This window comes from Stegostoma tigrinum, chromosome 1 (assembly GCF_030684315.1).
Source record: "Stegostoma tigrinum isolate sSteTig4 chromosome 1, sSteTig4.hap1, whole genome shotgun sequence".
Lineage (NCBI taxonomy): Eukaryota > Metazoa > Chordata > Chondrichthyes > Orectolobiformes > Stegostomatidae > Stegostoma > Stegostoma tigrinum.
Window position 1 is genome coordinate 87,501,116 of NC_081354.1, and position 17,861 is coordinate 87,518,976.

General features: G+C 42.2%; 1 protein-coding gene across 3 annotated transcripts in view; it reads right to left on the bottom strand.

Moving 5' to 3' along the window:
- Positions 1 to 6,539: 6,539 nt before the first annotated feature.
- The window catches only part of ppargc1a (peroxisome proliferator-activated receptor gamma, coactivator 1 alpha), a 622,893-nt gene continuing 611,571 nt past the window's right edge, over positions 6,540 to 17,861 (bottom strand). For 2 of the 3 annotated variants that reach the window (XM_059646956.1, XM_048540613.2), the window contains one exon: positions 6,540 to 8,506. In XM_059646956.1, the coding sequence (XP_059502939.1) occupies positions 8,403 to 8,506 (104 nt within the window). In that variant the 3' untranslated portion in view covers positions 6,540 to 8,402. Of the gene's footprint in view, positions 8,507 to 9,968; positions 10,177 to 13,991; positions 14,141 to 17,861 lie in introns of all 3 variants that reach the window. The other variant, XM_059646948.1, reaches the window with a different exon arrangement.

The following is a 17,861-nucleotide window of genomic DNA, read 5'->3' on the forward strand; positions in this document are numbered from 1 at the left end:
TGTGTTCAACCAGCTCTACACCTTGTTATCTCGGATTCTCCAGCATCTGTAGTTCCTACTATCGCAGAATGAATATGTTCACATTTCCACTAGGGCTGTAGTGGATCAGTCAAGTCTCCTTGAGATGAGATTTCACCATGTGGATACTTGTGATATAGCCCAGAAAACACACCTTTGTACCATGCCGTACCCTCCAAACCAGAGTTGACAAAGGGACGGTGATTTAGAGACAGAGAAAATGGGAGGGATGATGTTGACAATGATCTTGAGGAGGGGGAATGAGGATGAGGATCAGTAGGGTAGCACAGTGGCTAGCACCGCTGCCTCACAGCACCAGGGACCTGGGTTTGATCCCACTCTTAGACAACTGTCTGGGTGGACTTTGCACATTCTGTGTCTGTGTGGGTTTCTGCTGGGTGCTCTGGTTTCCCCCAAAAGCCCAAAGATGTTCAGGTTGGGTGGATTGGCCTTACTGAATTGTTTGTAGTGTACAAGTTAGGTGGGTTGGTGAAGGGAAATATAGGATTATGGGGATTGTTCTGGGTGGGATGCTCTTCAAAAGGATTGTGGGGACTTGCTAGGCTAAATGGCCTGTTTCCACACTAAGGATTCTATGACATTGACCAGTAAGGTCAGCCAAGTGAATTGTTGGGCCTGAGGTAAACTATTTGAAATACTCTTCCAGATGAAAGTGCGGGTTTGAACTTTATTTAAGTATTCAACACTCAGTTGTTGGTAATCTGGTAAGCAGAACCTGCTCAGTACAAAGGTCAGAACCATAAATTTTATGATGTTGAAGGAGGTCATTCAGCACATATTATCTGCACTGGCTTTCTAAGCATTTCAATTTCATGCCAAGCTCTGCCTTTCCCCCATAACCCTGCACATTAATCCAATTGAAATAATCATTCAATGCTCTCGTGAATGCCTGAATTGAACAGGCTTCCACCATACTTATAGGCACTGCATTCCACACCCTAGCTATTTTGCTGTGGAAATGCTTTTTGTCGCCTCGTGGTTGCTTCCTTTGCACAGCACTTCAAGCTTTTAGACCTTGTTATTTTTGAAGCTCTTGTGCTTTGCTGAATAAATGTCTTGTTATCTGTCAGATTGTATGCTTGGAATCCCACCTTTAAGTGTCTACTTAGTGTGTCCAAACGATCATCAGGGAAAGAACAGTATTTCAGTAACAGAGTGCACTAACATTACAGAGATTAAGTAGCTCTTAAAGTAACTTCCAGGATATCACATGTAAATTGAGATGCATAATCCTTTTTTTACATGCCCTCATTATCACCCGATTTATTCTTCGTCCTAAAGAATAATTATTAGGAGGACTATAGGAGATTGCCTTCTTTCCTTTGTTATTTCTTACCTCCATCCATTGGAATTCTACATTATTCAAACCAAGATCATTTTGCAGAAACAAAGCTGCCCCACCACTCTTCCCTTCCTCCCATCCTTTCACGAAGCCGTATACGCCTGACTATTTAGTTTCCAGCTTTGATCTCCTTGTCACCACTACGAAGTCATATCCATTAACCTCTATAAGATAACAAAGTGTGGAGCTGGATGAAAACAGCAGGCCAAGCAGCATCTCAGGGGCACAAAAGCTGACGCTTCGGGCCTAGACCCTTTATCAGAGCTCTGATGAAGGGTCTAGGCCTGAAGCGTCAGCTTTTGTGCCCCTAAGATGCTGCTTGGCCTGCTGTGTTCACCCAGCCCCACACTTTGTTATCTTGGATTCTCCAGCATCTGCAGTTCCCATTATCTCTCACCATTAACCTCTATTCATCTTTAGTTCAATTATTTTCTTCAGAATACCACACACATCGAAATAAAGTGTGATTCATTTTGCTGAGTTACCGTTCGTTCCTCTTTGAATTCATTCATTCATTGCATTTTTTGTGCTTATACACACTGTCCCTCCCTGTCCAAGTGCAGGCATCATTATCAAAACAGTTGCCCTGCAATGCCTCCTTAGTCCTTTGTTTGGTATAACCTCCCTCCTGAACCTCCGCACACCCCTCTTTAAAAAAAAAGTTTAAAGCCCTGTCTACTGCTCAAGTTATTCGATTCGTTACAGCTTAGTTCAAGTGAAGCCCATCCGACCATAACAGCAACTTCCTACCCCAGAACTGGTGCTAGTATGCCTCATACTGAAACAAACCAATTTTTAAACCACATAGTTAAGTACTTAAGTTTATTTACAGGATGCCAGTTTAACCTCAGCTCAGGTAATTCTGAGATTATCACCTCCAAGCTTCTCTAGCTCTTAACGGTTTAAAATCTTTCAGCAGAATGCCTTTCCCGAATGATGACAACTGTGCTCCTCTGCTCTCACTATAGATTCATCTCTAGAAGAAGACAGGTGAAACAACCTTCAGGAGTCACGCTCATGACAGCGGAGAACAGTATCTATCCCATTAATTATGGTGGCCCTTCATTCCCTACAGTTGGTTAGCTAAATTAGCTGGCTTGCAATGCAGAGTGATGCCAACAGTGTGGGTTCAATTCCCTCACTGGCTGAGGTTATCATGAAGGGCTTTCCCCAGTCTGAGGCACAGTTACAAAGAAACAAAGAAACAAAGAAACCTACAGCACAGGAACAGGCCCTTCAGCCCTCCAAGCCTGCGCCGATCAAGATGCTCTGTCTAACCTGTCATCTATTTTCTAAGGGTCTGTGTCCATTTGCTCCGTGCCCAGTTACCCTCAAGTTAATCTCACCACCAGTTGTTTCTCTCCAATGGGAGAGCAGCCCTAGGGCCCTCTCAAATTATGTGGCTTTACCTCTGTCCTTTTTACTACAATCATATTTCCTTCACCCACTTCTCCACATAGCTTTCAAGAACCAGTGAGAGCTGCCCCTTGGCTCTTCATACTTGCCCCATCTACAATCACACTGTCCCCTCCCTAATCACAGAAAAATTTAAATCACCTAGTCTGAAGGGTGGGACTTTCCCTCTCTCTCTGATGTGATGCTATGTCTTTAGCTCCATCTGAAGTTACTCAAGCTGCAAACACTTGCTATGGTTCTGTTCACTGTCAATCACCATGGTATCTAACAACAATGGCATGCTGCAACTGCAACACATCACCTGCCCTGCCAGCTCAATTGTATTCTGATTAGTTACTAAGCATATTACTCTAGCATCCCTATTCTTTACACTTGAAGAATGCAATTCTTAACACATTATTGGAGTTGTTAACAATGATATTTTGTTTTTACCACTTACGTACCTTCAGTAAGTCTCATGCTTCCTCTGATTCCACTATGTCCAGGTTCAGTCCTGAATTCAGTGGCTAGAGTTGAGGAAACTTGCTTTGTGTTCAGCCTGTTGGCTTCAAAGTCACGAACAGTCATACCCTCATGCCTTTCGGCTTGTTGAGAGTGTGATGCCCAGATGCAGGTTTACCCTCCTAATCCTGAACTTCTAAAGACTTAGAGATCACAGCAGGGAGAGGAGGAATAGTGTGAGGAGGCCAGGCCCCTCTCAACTATCCTGAGAAGAAACATCTAGGAGTCCTGTGTATCACTCTTCTTCCATCTGGATACCTTTTGGTATGCCCTTGTCTTCCTGAGAGGAAGTGGAGTGAAGTCATATGTCATTCTCACTTTGCCATTGAACACCTAATTCGACAGCAATAAAATGCAGTATTACATAAATATCTAGCAGGGTGCACTAGGCCTGGCTGTCCCTGATGGCTGCTAGGCAGCATTTGACAAAGTTATTTGGGACTAGTGAAAGCTGTCAGCTGGTTGGAATCATGCCTAGGACAAAAAAAATGGTAGTTGTTGTTATAGACTGATCATCTGAATCCAAAGACACCACTGCAGGAGTTCCTCAGAGTAGATATTTTCCAACCAGTGTTTAGAGATTTTATCAATCAACTCTGAGCCAGGTGGGACTTGAACAGGGACACTGCCAGTGTGATACAAGAGCCCATCTTTTCAATCAAATTCATCAGACATGTTACAAAATAACTCTGCAGCAAATAAGGCTGGGCCTTCTAACAGTGCATCACAAAATTCCTACTTCCTCTGCAATCAGCCTTTAATCAACTTGTTCAGATGTGTTTTGTGTGCCTCTGGAACAGGTGGGAGCTGAACCTGCTTCAAAATGGCAGGTTTGAAGTGCCCTGCAGCTGCAATACATCACACCAATTCTAATTAATTGCTAATTATATCACTCTAGTATCTCAAATCTTTACACTTGAAGAATCCCAATTCTTAACACTTTTTTGTAATTTTCCCGTTTTCTTTAACAAAAGTTAAAGGTTATTTCCAATGATATTTCGTTTGTATCACCTTTGTGCCCTCACTAAGCCAAAACAGCCTAAGAGCAGATATCTTCTAATCAATCTGCTCAGAGATGTTATTACGTACTTCTGCAGCAGATGGGACTTGAGCCTGAACCTTTAACTCAGGAGATAGAGTCACTACCATTGTGCAACAAAAGCCTTAAGACTATTGACCTAGGTCAAACCATTTACTCCATTAGTTACGTACTTTCCATCATAGGTTTGGGAGTGCATGTATTTCCAGATGATTGCACAGCACCGCTCATGACTCCTCAGACACTGTAGCAGTCCACATCATAATGCATAAAGACCTGGCCAACATTCAGGAATGAGTTCACAAGTCCCAATTAACATTTGCACTACTTAAGAGACAGGTGATTACCATCTTCAATCAGAAAAAATGTATCATCAATCTACACTTAACTTTCAACATTATTACCATTATTAAAATCAATTAATATTGACATCTTTAGTGGTTACCATTGACCAGAAACTGAACTGGACCAGACACACAAATACTGTGGCTACCAGAACAGGTTATAGGCTAGGAATTCTGTGGCAACTAACTTTCCTAGTGATGCTTTATAGACCATCTTCCAGCTATAAGGCACAAATCAGACGTGTAATGAAATATTAGAGATAACAAAGTGTGGAGCTCGATGAACACAGCAGGCCAAGCAGTATCTTAGGAGCACAAAAGCTGACGTTTTGTGCCTAGAACCTTCATCAGAAAAGAGGGATGGGGAGAGGGTTCTAAAATAAATAGGGAGACAGGGGGAGGCGGATCAAAGGTGGATAGGAGAGGAGACAGACAAATTAAAGGGGTGGGGATGGAGCCTGTAGAGGTGAGTACAAGTGGGGAGGTAGGGAGGAGACAGATCATTCTGGGGAGGATGGACAGGTCAAGGGGGCGGGATGAGGTTAGGAGGTAGGAAATGGAGGTGCGGCTTGAGGTGGGAGGAGAGGGTAGATGAGACCAAGAACAGGTTAGGGAGGTGGGAACGAGCTGGGCTGGTTTTGGGATGTGGTGGGGGGAGGAGAGATTTTGAAGCTTGTGAAATCCACATTGATACCATTGGGCTGTAGTGTTTCGAAGTGGATTATGAGTTGTTGTTCCTGCAACCTTTGGGTGGCATCGTTGTGGCACTGCAGGAGGCCCAGGATGGCCATGCCGTCTAAGGAATGGCGGGGGGGGGGGGGGGGGTTGAAATCTCCTAGAACATGATAGTTTTGTTTTTGTCTGACCTCACCCTGTAGAAGATCGCACTGTAGAAACTGGGTATAGAAAATCGCATTATAGGGAAATTGCTATAGACAATTGCTATACAGCAGAAAGTTTACATTATCCAAACAGCATCCACTATTCATCAATTGTGTCATAGCCAATTCCCATTCATGAAATATGTGTTATAGCATAACTACGTGTATGTCACTTGCATTAACGCATATTTTCAACAGTAAGCCTACAAACTGGATTAACATGTATGACCAACTGGATTCTGCGTCATGGGCCATCTGTTTGACAAACATGACTGTGACAATAAAAAAAATCAAAGAAGGACAAGACCAGCAGACACATGGAACACCACCATCTGCAAGTTCCCTGCATCCAGACTCGTAACTATATTAGCATTCTTCCATTGTTGCTGCGTCAAAATCATGGAACTTTCTTGTCCCTACATGCCAAGGGTTGCAGTGGTTCAAGAACATTGTCAAAAACAAGCAAGGGACAATAAACACAGGAGTGACCAGTGACATCCACATTCCCTGAATGAGATAAGACATACTTAAGGACATCTCAAAGCACTTTTCAAGCTAAATAAGAATTTTGAAATGCAATTACAGTTGTAATGCAGAAAAAGCTACCGTTAATTTGCATGCTGCAAGTAATAATGTGATAATGACCATTGATCTGTGTTGTTTGATGCACATTGAGGAGATAACTCTCCTACCATTTTTCAAAATAATGCTTCAGAATCTTTAATATCTATCTAAGGGAACAGATAGCATTTTAGTTAATATCTTAAAAATAAAGTACCTCCAACAGTGCAGCATTCCCTCAATACTTCACTGGAGCATCACCCCAAATATTTGTACTCCAGTCACTGGAATGAAATTTGAACACATTACTTTCTGACTCTTGTGCTCAAACTAAGCCACAGTTGACAAACAAGCCAAGCTTGTTTTGATCAGTATAATTATGCACAAGGGACAGAGTTTGAAACATTGTTTCCCTTTATTAATCCAGTGAGGTTGATGATAACTGCACATTTAGGAAAAAAAATTACAGTAATTCTGTACAATGGTTCAACCACACTTTACAGGTAGAAGTGTCAGACAAAGGAAGCTCACATGGATGTTCCAGCTCACATTTCCTAGTCAGTACAGTTCCATCAACTAATAAATCATCACCCACAATCCTAAAAGCACTGTGTCCTCTGAATTTAATTAAATTAAAATTAATAATAATTAGCTGATATAATACATTGCTATTCCATTTATCGTACAGAGCAAATTTTATATTACAATCATTAAAATTCTCATCACGTTTGCCAGACAGGACAAAACATCATTACCCAATTTATAAAGAATAGCCATGAACTAACATTAGCTACAAATGCACACTTTCACTTATTTTGTTCAGGTTAGTCACTGCTACACGCAAAATTATGAAATACTGTAGTAGCAAAAGGTCATAAATTTAACACACAGTAAGCATTTAAAGAAGCTGGGTAATGTGCCTGCCCTCCACTTCAAAACATGATATGCTAAAGTTAGATTTTTAAAAATAAACATTTATTGCTTTTTTGTATTTGTTTTTACAACCTTGCTATTACAATAGAGGAGAATATTCAAAATCCAGGGAAGAAAATGTAAACCTCAGTTTGGCATCATGTGATAAAATGAGTAATAACACCTGAAATGTGATCTAATAATAGTCTGAACAGAGATAAAAAAAAACAGTAGAGGTACCTCAGGTAATGAATGACTAAGTCAAAAACTTTTATATTGCTATTAGTACACAGTTACAAAGTTGAGAACTCAGTTTAGCAAAAAATGAAGACAATTTTCCAATGACTAACATTAGAATTTCGCAATACAAACTAGTGATGGTCAAATAAACAAAATGCCACCTGCTAGAGCCTGAAGCTACATCAGTTTAACTGAATAGTGTAATTGGGATATGTTGGTTTTGGGCATGATAGTGTTAACATAATGCACAGGAATCTTGTCTCATCTTTTTTCAACAAATTTATTTACTTAGGCTTCAGTGTCTTTAATTTTCCTCCAAAATAGATGGCATTTATGGGACAATGTTATCATGTGTTATCATAAGTAGTCTCATACTTTTCTCCCGATTTAGTAACTCATATTTAATTCAATGTAAAGGACAAAAATGAAATCAGTTTTAATGATTAAACATAGTCATGGGAGTGGTGATGTGATTAATTTTCTAAGTTGTTCAGTTGCAAGTTTATTGTAAAGCTACTTAATGGGAAATAAGCATTGGTCCATGTGTTTGGCAGCCACACAGACAACTTTTACCCATTTCAGCTTCGCACCCCTCCAAAATTTTAAATCTAACAGTGTACACTAGTGTCTAACTTGTGGTTACATTCTTGATTTAATTATTGAAAGGCTGCATTTACAGTGCATAGCTGTAACAAACAAAACATTATTATATTTACACAAAATAAAAATAACTCATTTTAACATTAGTAAATTCGTAACTACATTTCAGCACTGAGTAATTAATATATTTGAAACACCCCAGGGTATTTAATCCCAACTCTCATCAGTAATGAAACACCACATCCAAATGTCAGATAAAATGCTGAACAAGCTGCATATTCCACCAGTTAAGTTGTTATTTATATATGTATAAAACAGTGTTAACTTATCAGAACATTTCAATTTTCTTTTTGTTAAATATCAAGTTTCCTCATACACTGCAGCAACTTTGTTCATGTAAACTTCATTTATACAGAGTGTAAAGAGGGATAAATCCCATGATGATGAATGCAAGTTCTTTGATGGTAAATGAAAGGCTGCCTGTAAGATTCTGCAGCTTCTTTCACAAGTAGCACATTTGGTATTTGTTACCTACGCAGGCTTCGCTGGGCTTCTTTCAGCAAGGTGTCAAAATCCATTGAATCATACTTGCTTTTAGTTGAAGCAGGGTCAAAGTCATCTGAATTGGGGTCTGCAACAAAGCAGCAATGTCTCATTAATCCTGTTTTTTCAAAAGGCTTTATAAAATCAATTCGTTTTAATACAAGTAGGTGTTGAAAGGTTTACAAAAAAAACTCAAAGTTATTGAGGTATTTTGGACTTAAGAGACTCAAGACTCTTGGGAAATAAAAACTGACCTTGTGCATTCAAAAGAAATACAATTCTCTTTTAAATCACAAGGAACTGGATTAAATCACTCAAAAAAGGTTGAAACAATGTTCATGTATACTGTTTTTCATAAACTCAGGTAACTTGTGTTATTATTTGTCTCAAATTTATCTGTTTTTCAATTGCACACAATTAATAGTGGATCAAATCCTTTGAGTATTGTAATCACAAATTTATGGATTAAAGTTCCACACGGTTGTTTCTAGTATACAGAATGCTTGTAGTTTTCCACTGAGCTTCACATTAATTTTGTATGAACAAAACATTCCGGGAGTGAAGTTAGCCAATAGTAATAGCACAAAATGGCTGATAGCAAATAGGCAGCCTGTCCTTTACCACAAAAGGGAACTAAGTGCATCATAAAATACATTTCCGATTTGCACTCAGGCTGTTTGTACTAACATTGTTTACCAACTTCACTTGATCCATTTCTAGAGGAGAAAAACTGAAATAGGTCAGTTTACTCTATTAGTAATGGCTATTCCATCAGACAAATCACGTGACAGAATTTTCTGCTCCCTTGAGCACTGCGGGAAATGGGAAGAAATGTGTGAAAACATGGTGAATTAAAATGAATACCTCGAACGTTGAGAAAAAAGTTCTAATTTCCCCCTTTAGGTTGAAATGGCAATTTCAAAATCTCAACAATGAGATTCTGGTTTAGTTAGTTCCATATATTTGCATCTCATTATGATCTCATCTCATCTCTATGCAGTTCCCAATTTTCCAGTCCTCCACTAAGAAACCAGACAAGGCTGATTAAAAGCTTAAAAATAAGAGAGGTTACCTAATGGCAGCAGATCATTGCTTACTTTCACCAGGCCTTAATCTAACTCTGTCTTCGCCAAAGCATCCCTGCATTCTGAATTCTGAAGGAGGATCACTGGGGGCCCAAAATGTTTACTCTGCATTCTCTTCCCTGATGTAGCCAGACTTCTCCAGTAATATATATTTTTGTTTTAGATCTTCAGCAACCCCTCTCCTTTTTTTTATTATCCCTGTATTCTCCCAGGACACTATTCCCTTTTACCCCTTCTGCATGCAAGTTGGTATTGGCTAATCTTTGACATCATCACATCATCATAGCTAATTTTAGACCAACTCAAACACCACCACAACCATTTGCGAGCTTGCTTTGGAGCTCAGGGGCACTTACAACCTGTATGCTTCTGCTGGGTCACTTTGCACACAGAGGCATTGACATATTTTTCATCAAAACAGTATGTATTTTTGGCTCTTAGTTTCATCTCTTTGTGCTCACTCACTTGTGCATACTTTGAGGCTGCTGACCTCCATCTAGTTCACATTAATTTCTTAGCGCACAGTCTCTGACTTCAGCACTCACTGAGGAAATGCTGCCTCTTTGCAGCACTCTCCATTCTTCACAACTGAAGCAGACAAAGGTTGATGTCTGGATGCAGAGGAATGGGGGATTGACATCAAAGTTCTAAGGATGAAGAACATGGGAAAGACCTGGGAGAGACATCCAAGAGAGCAATAATACAGCAATACACCTGGCAAGTGCAAGAAACTAGTGAAAACCTATTTAATACCCATTTCCAGGAAGAAATAACTGACTTTACTTGAGTAACTTGATACTGATTATACAATATGCAACCAAACTTGTATGAAATTTCAAGTGCACCTGGTTATTTTTGCTTTCCTTGTACTTGGCAACGTTGGGTGATCCCACTTACGAATACCTACACTTTATAGGTCCTATTCACTGTTTGGGAGAAAGTAGCAGTCAGTGAAACAGGACACTAACATTGTATGGTGCTTAGGTGAGGTCATTTTAAAGACTTTAGTCAGTATATGACATTTAGGAATTGTGTAGTGAAGCTTATCAAGATAAACATCAGGGTGTGAGGTATTCTGAGGTTAATTTTTTGACCCTTCTCTCAACAGTTAGCCTTCAAAGTTTCAGAGTTTGCACCAACGGCTAAGCAGCCTTGAAATGTCTCAGCATCATGGAGGGCAATATTTAACATAAAAGAGGCACTTTGTGCAGCTTTCTTCTGCAGACCTACATGTCATGAGAGAGAGTAAGCATATGAGCTTGCCTTGTACCTCTCAGTCTCGAATGTCAGTGCACTCCCTTGAAAAGATGATAGAATAAACCTTTGCTATCGGTGTTGTGGCATAAGATCACTAATTCCTTGCTGTGATTTACAAGGTGGGAATAAATGTGGAAGATCAGTGCAGGGCAGGCTCTAGCATAATCCCTAATCAATGTATTTTATTTCAGTGTTGCCCACATTAAAATACAACACCTTGACTGCAGTCATCAATGTCAGTCAGAGGATCCCTGACATCTACATTGTTAATTGCTCGTGAAAAATGAACAATAGAATCACAGAATCCCTACAGTGTGGAAACAGGCCCTTCGGCCCAACAGGTCCACACCCAGCCTCAGACATCCCACCTAATCTACACATCCCTGAGCACTACGGGCAATTGAGCATGGCCAATCCACCTAGCCTGCACATCTTTGGACTGTGGGAGGAAACCAGAGCACCCGGAGAAAACCCACACAGACACGGGGAGAATGTGCAGACTCCACAAAGAGGGTGGAATTGAACCCAGGTCCCTGGTGCTGTGAGGCAGCAGTGCTAACCATTGAGCCACCACTTAGCCATTAAAAGATCTTTCACACTTTGGATGTTTGAAGAGGCATCTATTCTCCTAAATAAAAACTGAAAGAACTGCAGATGCTGTAAGTCGGAAACAAAAACAGAAATTGCTGGAAAAGCTCAGCAGGTCTGGCAGCATCTGTGGAGAGAAATCAAAGTCAATGTTTCGGATTGATTGACCATTCCAAAGTTCTAACCTTTAATTCCATGCAAGTGAATAGGTTTTGAGTGAGTTAAAATTAGACCCTTGAACTGCATGACTGGGAATCCATTAAGTTAAAAGGAAATGAATTCCAGCTAGAAAGTAGACACTGTGGTGTTACACTGGTTTCAGAGATAATACGCCCACTGCATCTGTCATATTGGAGCTAGTTCAGGATCATTCCAAAACAGGAAACTCAAGCATCCTAAATAGATGTGCATTCTTTTTGGTTAATGATGATTCTTCTACAACAAACCATTAGGTTGAATCTTAATTCCCAGAAACAGTTGATTGAAGTCATGCTAGCTAAACATGTAAAATATCTGGAACAGGAAGTGAATCCAACTTGAAGTCCGTCAAGGTACATCTCGACATTAAGAACATCTTGTCGCATCTTTTACACTTTTCACAAGCTGCATGGCAAGATTCCTACTGGATTGCAATGAGTTGCCAATTGACATTGATTAACACTTGTCAAGGCTTTTCACTGATTCCAAACTCATTTCATGTGATCTTCCCAAATCTGCTCATCAAATTTGGCATAAGGAAAACCCAACATGGAAACCAGAGTTAGTGTTTAGCAAGGTGAGCTTGCTGCTTACTTCAAACAACATCCATGTTGGACATTGGGCACCAACATTTCTGGGCACACTCCACATGCTCCAGCCATACATTCCTTATGTCCATGGGCATTGCATCTGACACATGCCAGCTTCAAAGCACCCTCGTACCACATTTCCAATCCACTATGGGACTCTTCTGCACTTCAATGGTGCACCTTGGGCTGTACCAACAATTATAATTGTATTGTTGCTGCAAGGCCACTATATGCTAAGGGACATGCATCGAGCTCATGCACAGGCTGCATCTCTGGGCTCAGAGTGAGTGAATGATAATGACAGTGAGCTGTCTGAATACTCACGGCCTTTTCTGCCTGGCAATACCTTGCTTTTTTTGCATTTTGTCCCCTCAGCCAGAGATAGCTGACTCATATTTCTACTGTTCTATCATGTAGATTAATGTGTATACAAAACCAGGAGCCTTGTAACAGCTGTCAGTTGGACTCAGTAAATTCAAAGGGAGTGCTTTTTGCAGAGAAGATCCGGGCACATTAATGCTAGGCCACCTCCAACAGCAGTCTAGGATCTGCTCAGGGCAGTCAGAATCAGGATCCTTCCTCATAAGGGTCGAGAAACCAATAGACAGGCAACACAGATCTTATCTTAGAGATAATGGGAACTGCAGATGCTGGAGAATTCCAAGATAATAAAATGTGAGGCTGAATGAACACAGCAGGCCAAGCAGCATCTCAGGAGCACAAAAGCTGACGTTTCGGGCCTAGACCCTTCATCAGAGAGGGGGATGGGGAGAGGAAACTGGAATAAATAGGGAGAGAGGGGGAGGCGGACCGAAGATGGAGAGAAAAGAAGATAGGTGGAGAGAGTATAGGTGGGGAGGTAGGGAGGGGATAGGTCAGTCCAGGGAAGACGGACAGGTCAAGGAGGTGGCATGATGCCACCCGAAGGTTGCAGGAACAGCAACTCATATTCCGCCTGGAAACCCTGCACCCTAATGGTATCAATGTGGACTTCACCAGTTCAAAATCTCCCCTTCCCCTACTGCATCCCTAAACCAGCCTAGTTCGTCCCCTCCCCCCACTGCACCACACAACCAGCCCAGCTCTTCCCCCCCACCCACTGCATCCCAAAACCAGTCCAACCTGTCTCTGCCTCCCTAACCAGTTCTTCCTCTCACCCATCCCTTCCTCCCACCCCAAGCCGCACCCCCAGCTACCTACTAACCTCATCCCACCTCCTTGACCTGTCCGTCTTCCCTGGACTGACCTATCCCCTCCCTACCTCCCCACCTACACTCTCTCCACCTATCTTCTTTACTCTCCATCTTCGGTCCGCCTCCCGCTCTCTCCCTATTTATTCCAGTTCCCTCTCCCCATCCCCCTCTCTGATGAAGGGTCTAGGCCCGAAACGTCAGCTTTTGTGCTCCTGAGATGCTGCTTGGCCTGCTGTGTTCATCCAGCCTCACATTTTATTATCACAGATCTTATCTTGACTCATTTTGCCCTACTGTGGACTGTCTACCTCTCAAAATGACAGTGACAGAGACAGGGACAGCTACTCGGGAAGATAACAATGGGTGGCCATGCTGTTTGTGCAGGTGGAGAGGCATCCCAAGTGACTGAGTAGGCAGCAAAGGGGCTGCAGGGTTAATACTATGGGTTGGGCTGGGAGAGAGCAATGGTTAGAGTGATAAAGCATGAATTTTGGTAAGTGGTGGGTATGTGGATAGAATTACAAAGTTGGAGTAGATGCTGAGATAGAGTGAGTGTGAGAGGTTGGAATGAAGGTGGCATTTACACTAGTGGAGTCCATTCATTTTCTTCCTGTGATGATGGGTATTCTTTCTAATGGCTGAGGCCGTTTTATCATGCTTACCTGCGTGGTAAACTCAGGCGAGGTCGGCACGGTCCAACATTGTGTCCTCTGATGTTGGACCTGGGGAAAGTGCAAGTGCTGCCTGTGCACCACCCTATTAGTAGAAGCTCCAGGATCCTGAGCATGAAGTAGGGTGCTGATTTCTCCATCTGCCATGTTCAAGATAAATGTCAGGATCCGAGCATGGCAGCTTCAACTGACAACATTTGTCTGGCTGCATTGCAGCCTTTTACAATGGCCCCTGCACCAGGGTCAATTCCAAACATCAGTGAGCAATAGGTATTTTTGGGAATGGTGCTTGTTAAGATAGAGTACAAATCTGGTGTGATACATGACACAGAAGTGGAAAAGGCAATTAACGTGGCAGGTTGGGTAAGATTCTGCAGGAACTCTCAAGCTATGTTGCAGCAGGAATCCCTTCAACAAATTTATTACAACTTTCATTCAGCCAAAAAACCATAAAATTCATTTCAGCTTGTTAATGCTGAGATTCCCTATCCATCACATATCGTCACATTTCCTTTCACTTCTTGTGCTACTGATACTTACCAGTCTTTTTGGGCAGCTGTAGAAAATTGCTACGTAAAGTCTTGCACTTGTAGAGAAACATCACAGATAAATAATTTGCCTGATCATTTTCATAAGAACAGTTACACAACATTTGACTTCAATGGGATTAAATAAATAGGATTAAGCCCATAAGGAGTGAGGTGTACAGAATGCATGGAAAGAGTCAAACATCTTTGTTTTTATTTCTATGACACTCCGGGTGTAATATTTCACACCAAACTTGACCTCGTAAAGCGAACACATTTTTCAACATGTTGACACCAGTCAGGCAGAGGACCAAAAGCCACATTCATTTCACTCTCACCTTTGTTGGCCACCTTCAACAAAATTCACATTATCAATCCCAGAAATAAATAAATCTCAGCTCTCTTTCTAACAAAGAATAAACATGATTCCCTTTTTCTGTTTCTAACATTTGATTAAATTATTTAAATAGCTGTTGCCAGGAAAGCCACAAAGAAATGCTATTAAGAAAAGTGAGGTGGATTATGAGAGTAAATTAGCTCAGAATATAAAAAAAGCAGCAAAAGTCTGAACAAATATATAAAATGAAAAACAGTGGTTAAGGTAAAGTCTTTTAGAAGATCAGGGGGTTATTTAATAATGGTAAATGAAGAAATGGCTGAGGCGTTGAACAAGTATATTGTGTCAGTCTTCACAGTGGAAGATATAAATAACATGCCAATAATTGATGAAAAAGAATCTATGGCAGATGAGGACCTAGAAATGATCATTAGAAATGATCATTATCACTATTGGGCAAGATAACAGAGCTCAAGGTAGACAAGCCTCCTGGCCCTGATGGAATGTATCCCAGGATCCTAAAAGAGATGGCAGGGGTCATAGCAAATGTGCTCGTGGTAACTTACCAAAAACCGGTGGATTCTGGGGTGCATCTCGCAGATTGGAAAACAGCAAATGCGACACCACTGTTTAAAAAAGGAGGCAGGCAAAAGGTGGGTAACTATAGGCCCATTAGCTTAACTTCCGTAGTGAGGAAGATGCTGGAATTTATCATTAAGGAAGAAATAGTGAGACATCTGGACATAAATTGTTTCATCGAAAGGCAGGTTATGTTTAACTAAATTACTGGAGTTCTTTGAAGACAATATGAGAACAGTGGGCAACATAGATGTGGTGGGCCTGGATTTCCAGAAGGCATTTGACACGGTGCGACACAAAGGTTGCTGCATAAGGTAAACATGCATGTTATGGGTAAAGTATTAGCATATATTGAAGATTGGCTAACTAAAAGAAAGAGTAGGAATAAATCAGAGATAGTGGGAACTGCAGATGCTGGAGAATCCAAGATAACACGGTATGGAGCTGGATGAACATAGCAGGACAAGCAACATCACAGAAGCAGATAAGCTGATGTTTCAAGCCTCGATCCTTCATCAGAAATGGGGGAGGGGAAGAGGGTTCTAAAATAAATAGGGAGAGAAGGGGAAGTGGATCAAAGATGAATAGAGGAGAAGATAGGTGGAGAGGAGACAGACAAGTTAAAGAGGCAGGGATGGAGCCAGGAAAGGTGAGTGTAGGTGGGGAGGTAGGGAGGGGATTGGTCAGTCCAGGGGGGACAGACAGGTCAAGGGGGTGGGATGAGGTTACGAGGTAGGAAATGGGGGTGCAGCTTGAGGTGGGAGGAGGGGATAGATGAGAGGAATAAGGTTATGGAGGTGGGGACGAGTTGGGCTGGTTTTTCGATGCAGCGGGGGGATGGCAGATTTTGAAGCTTGTGAAGTCCACATTGATACCATTGGGCTGCAGCATTCCAAAGTGGAATATGAATGGCTGTTCCTGCAACCTTTGGGTGGCATCATTATGGCACTGCAGGAGGCCCAGGACAGACATGTCATCTGAGGAATGGGAGGGGGAGTTGAAATGATTCGCAACTGGGAGTTGCAGTTGTTTATTGCAAAACAAGCATAGGTGTTCTGCAAAGCGGTCCACAAGCCTCCGCTTGGTTTCCCCAATGTAGAGGAGGCCACAACGGGAACAGCGGATGCAATACACCATATTAGCAGATGTGCAGGTGCCTGGGATAGGGGTGAGGGAGGTGATATGGGGGCAGGTGTAGCACTTCCTGCTGATGCAGGGAGAAGTGCCGGGGTCGTGGGGCTGGAGGGGAGTGTGGAGCAGACAAAGGAATCACGGAGAGTGGTCCCTCTCGAAGAGCAGACAAGGGTGGGGAGGAAAAAATGTCTTTGGAGGTGGGGTCGGATTGCAGATGGTGGAAGTGTCGGAGGATGATGCGTTGTACCCGGAGGTTGGTGGGGTGGTATGTGAGGATGAGGGGGATTCTTTTTTGGTTGTTATTGCAGGGGCGGGGTGTGAGGGATGAGTTGTGGGAAATGCGGGAAACACGGTTGAAGGTGTTCTCGACCACTGCGGGGGGTTGATGTTACAGTCCTTGAAAAACGAGGACATCTGAGATGTGTGGGAGTGGAATGCCTCATCCTGGGAGCAGATGCGACGGAGGCAAAGGAATTTAGAATAGGGGATGGCATTTTTGCAGGAAGGTGGGTGGGAAGAGGTGTATTCTAGGTAGCTGTGGGAGTTGGTGGGCTTGAAATAGATTTTGGTTTCTAGGTGGTTGCCTGAAATGGAGACAGAAAGGTCCAGGAAGGTGAGGGATGTGTTGGAGACGGTCCAGGTGAACTTGAGGTTGGGGTGGAAGGTGTTGGTGAAGTGGATGAACTGTTCGAGCTCCTTGTGGGAGCATGAGGCGGTGCCGATACAGTCATCAATGTAACGGAGGAAGAGGTGGGGTTTAGGGCCAGTGTAAGTATGGAAGAGGGATTGTTCCATGTAACCCACCAAGAGGCAGGCATAGCTTGGGCCCATGGCCACCGCCTTTGTCTATAGGAAGTGGGAGAAATTGAAAGAGAAGTTGTTGAAGATGAGGACAAGTTCGGGTAAGCAATGACGGCGTCAGTGGAGGGGGCATGGTCAGGCCTGCAGGACAGGAAGAAGTGGAGGGCCTTTAGGCCATCTGCATGGGGAATGCAGGTGTATAGGGACTGGACGTCCATAGTAAAATGGAATAAATAGGTGTTTTCTAGTTGGAAGTCAGTGGCTAATCGTGTGCCTCAGGAATCAGTGTTGGGACCACAACTGGTTACAATTTAAATTGATGATTTAGAGTTGGTGCCAAAGTGTAGTGTGTCAAAGTTTGCAGATAATGCTAAAATGAGTGGTAGAGAAAAGTGTACTGAGGATACTAAAAGTCTGCAGAGGGATATAGATAGGTTAAGTGAGTGGGCAAGGGTCTAGCCCATAGGGTAGAATGTTAGTAAG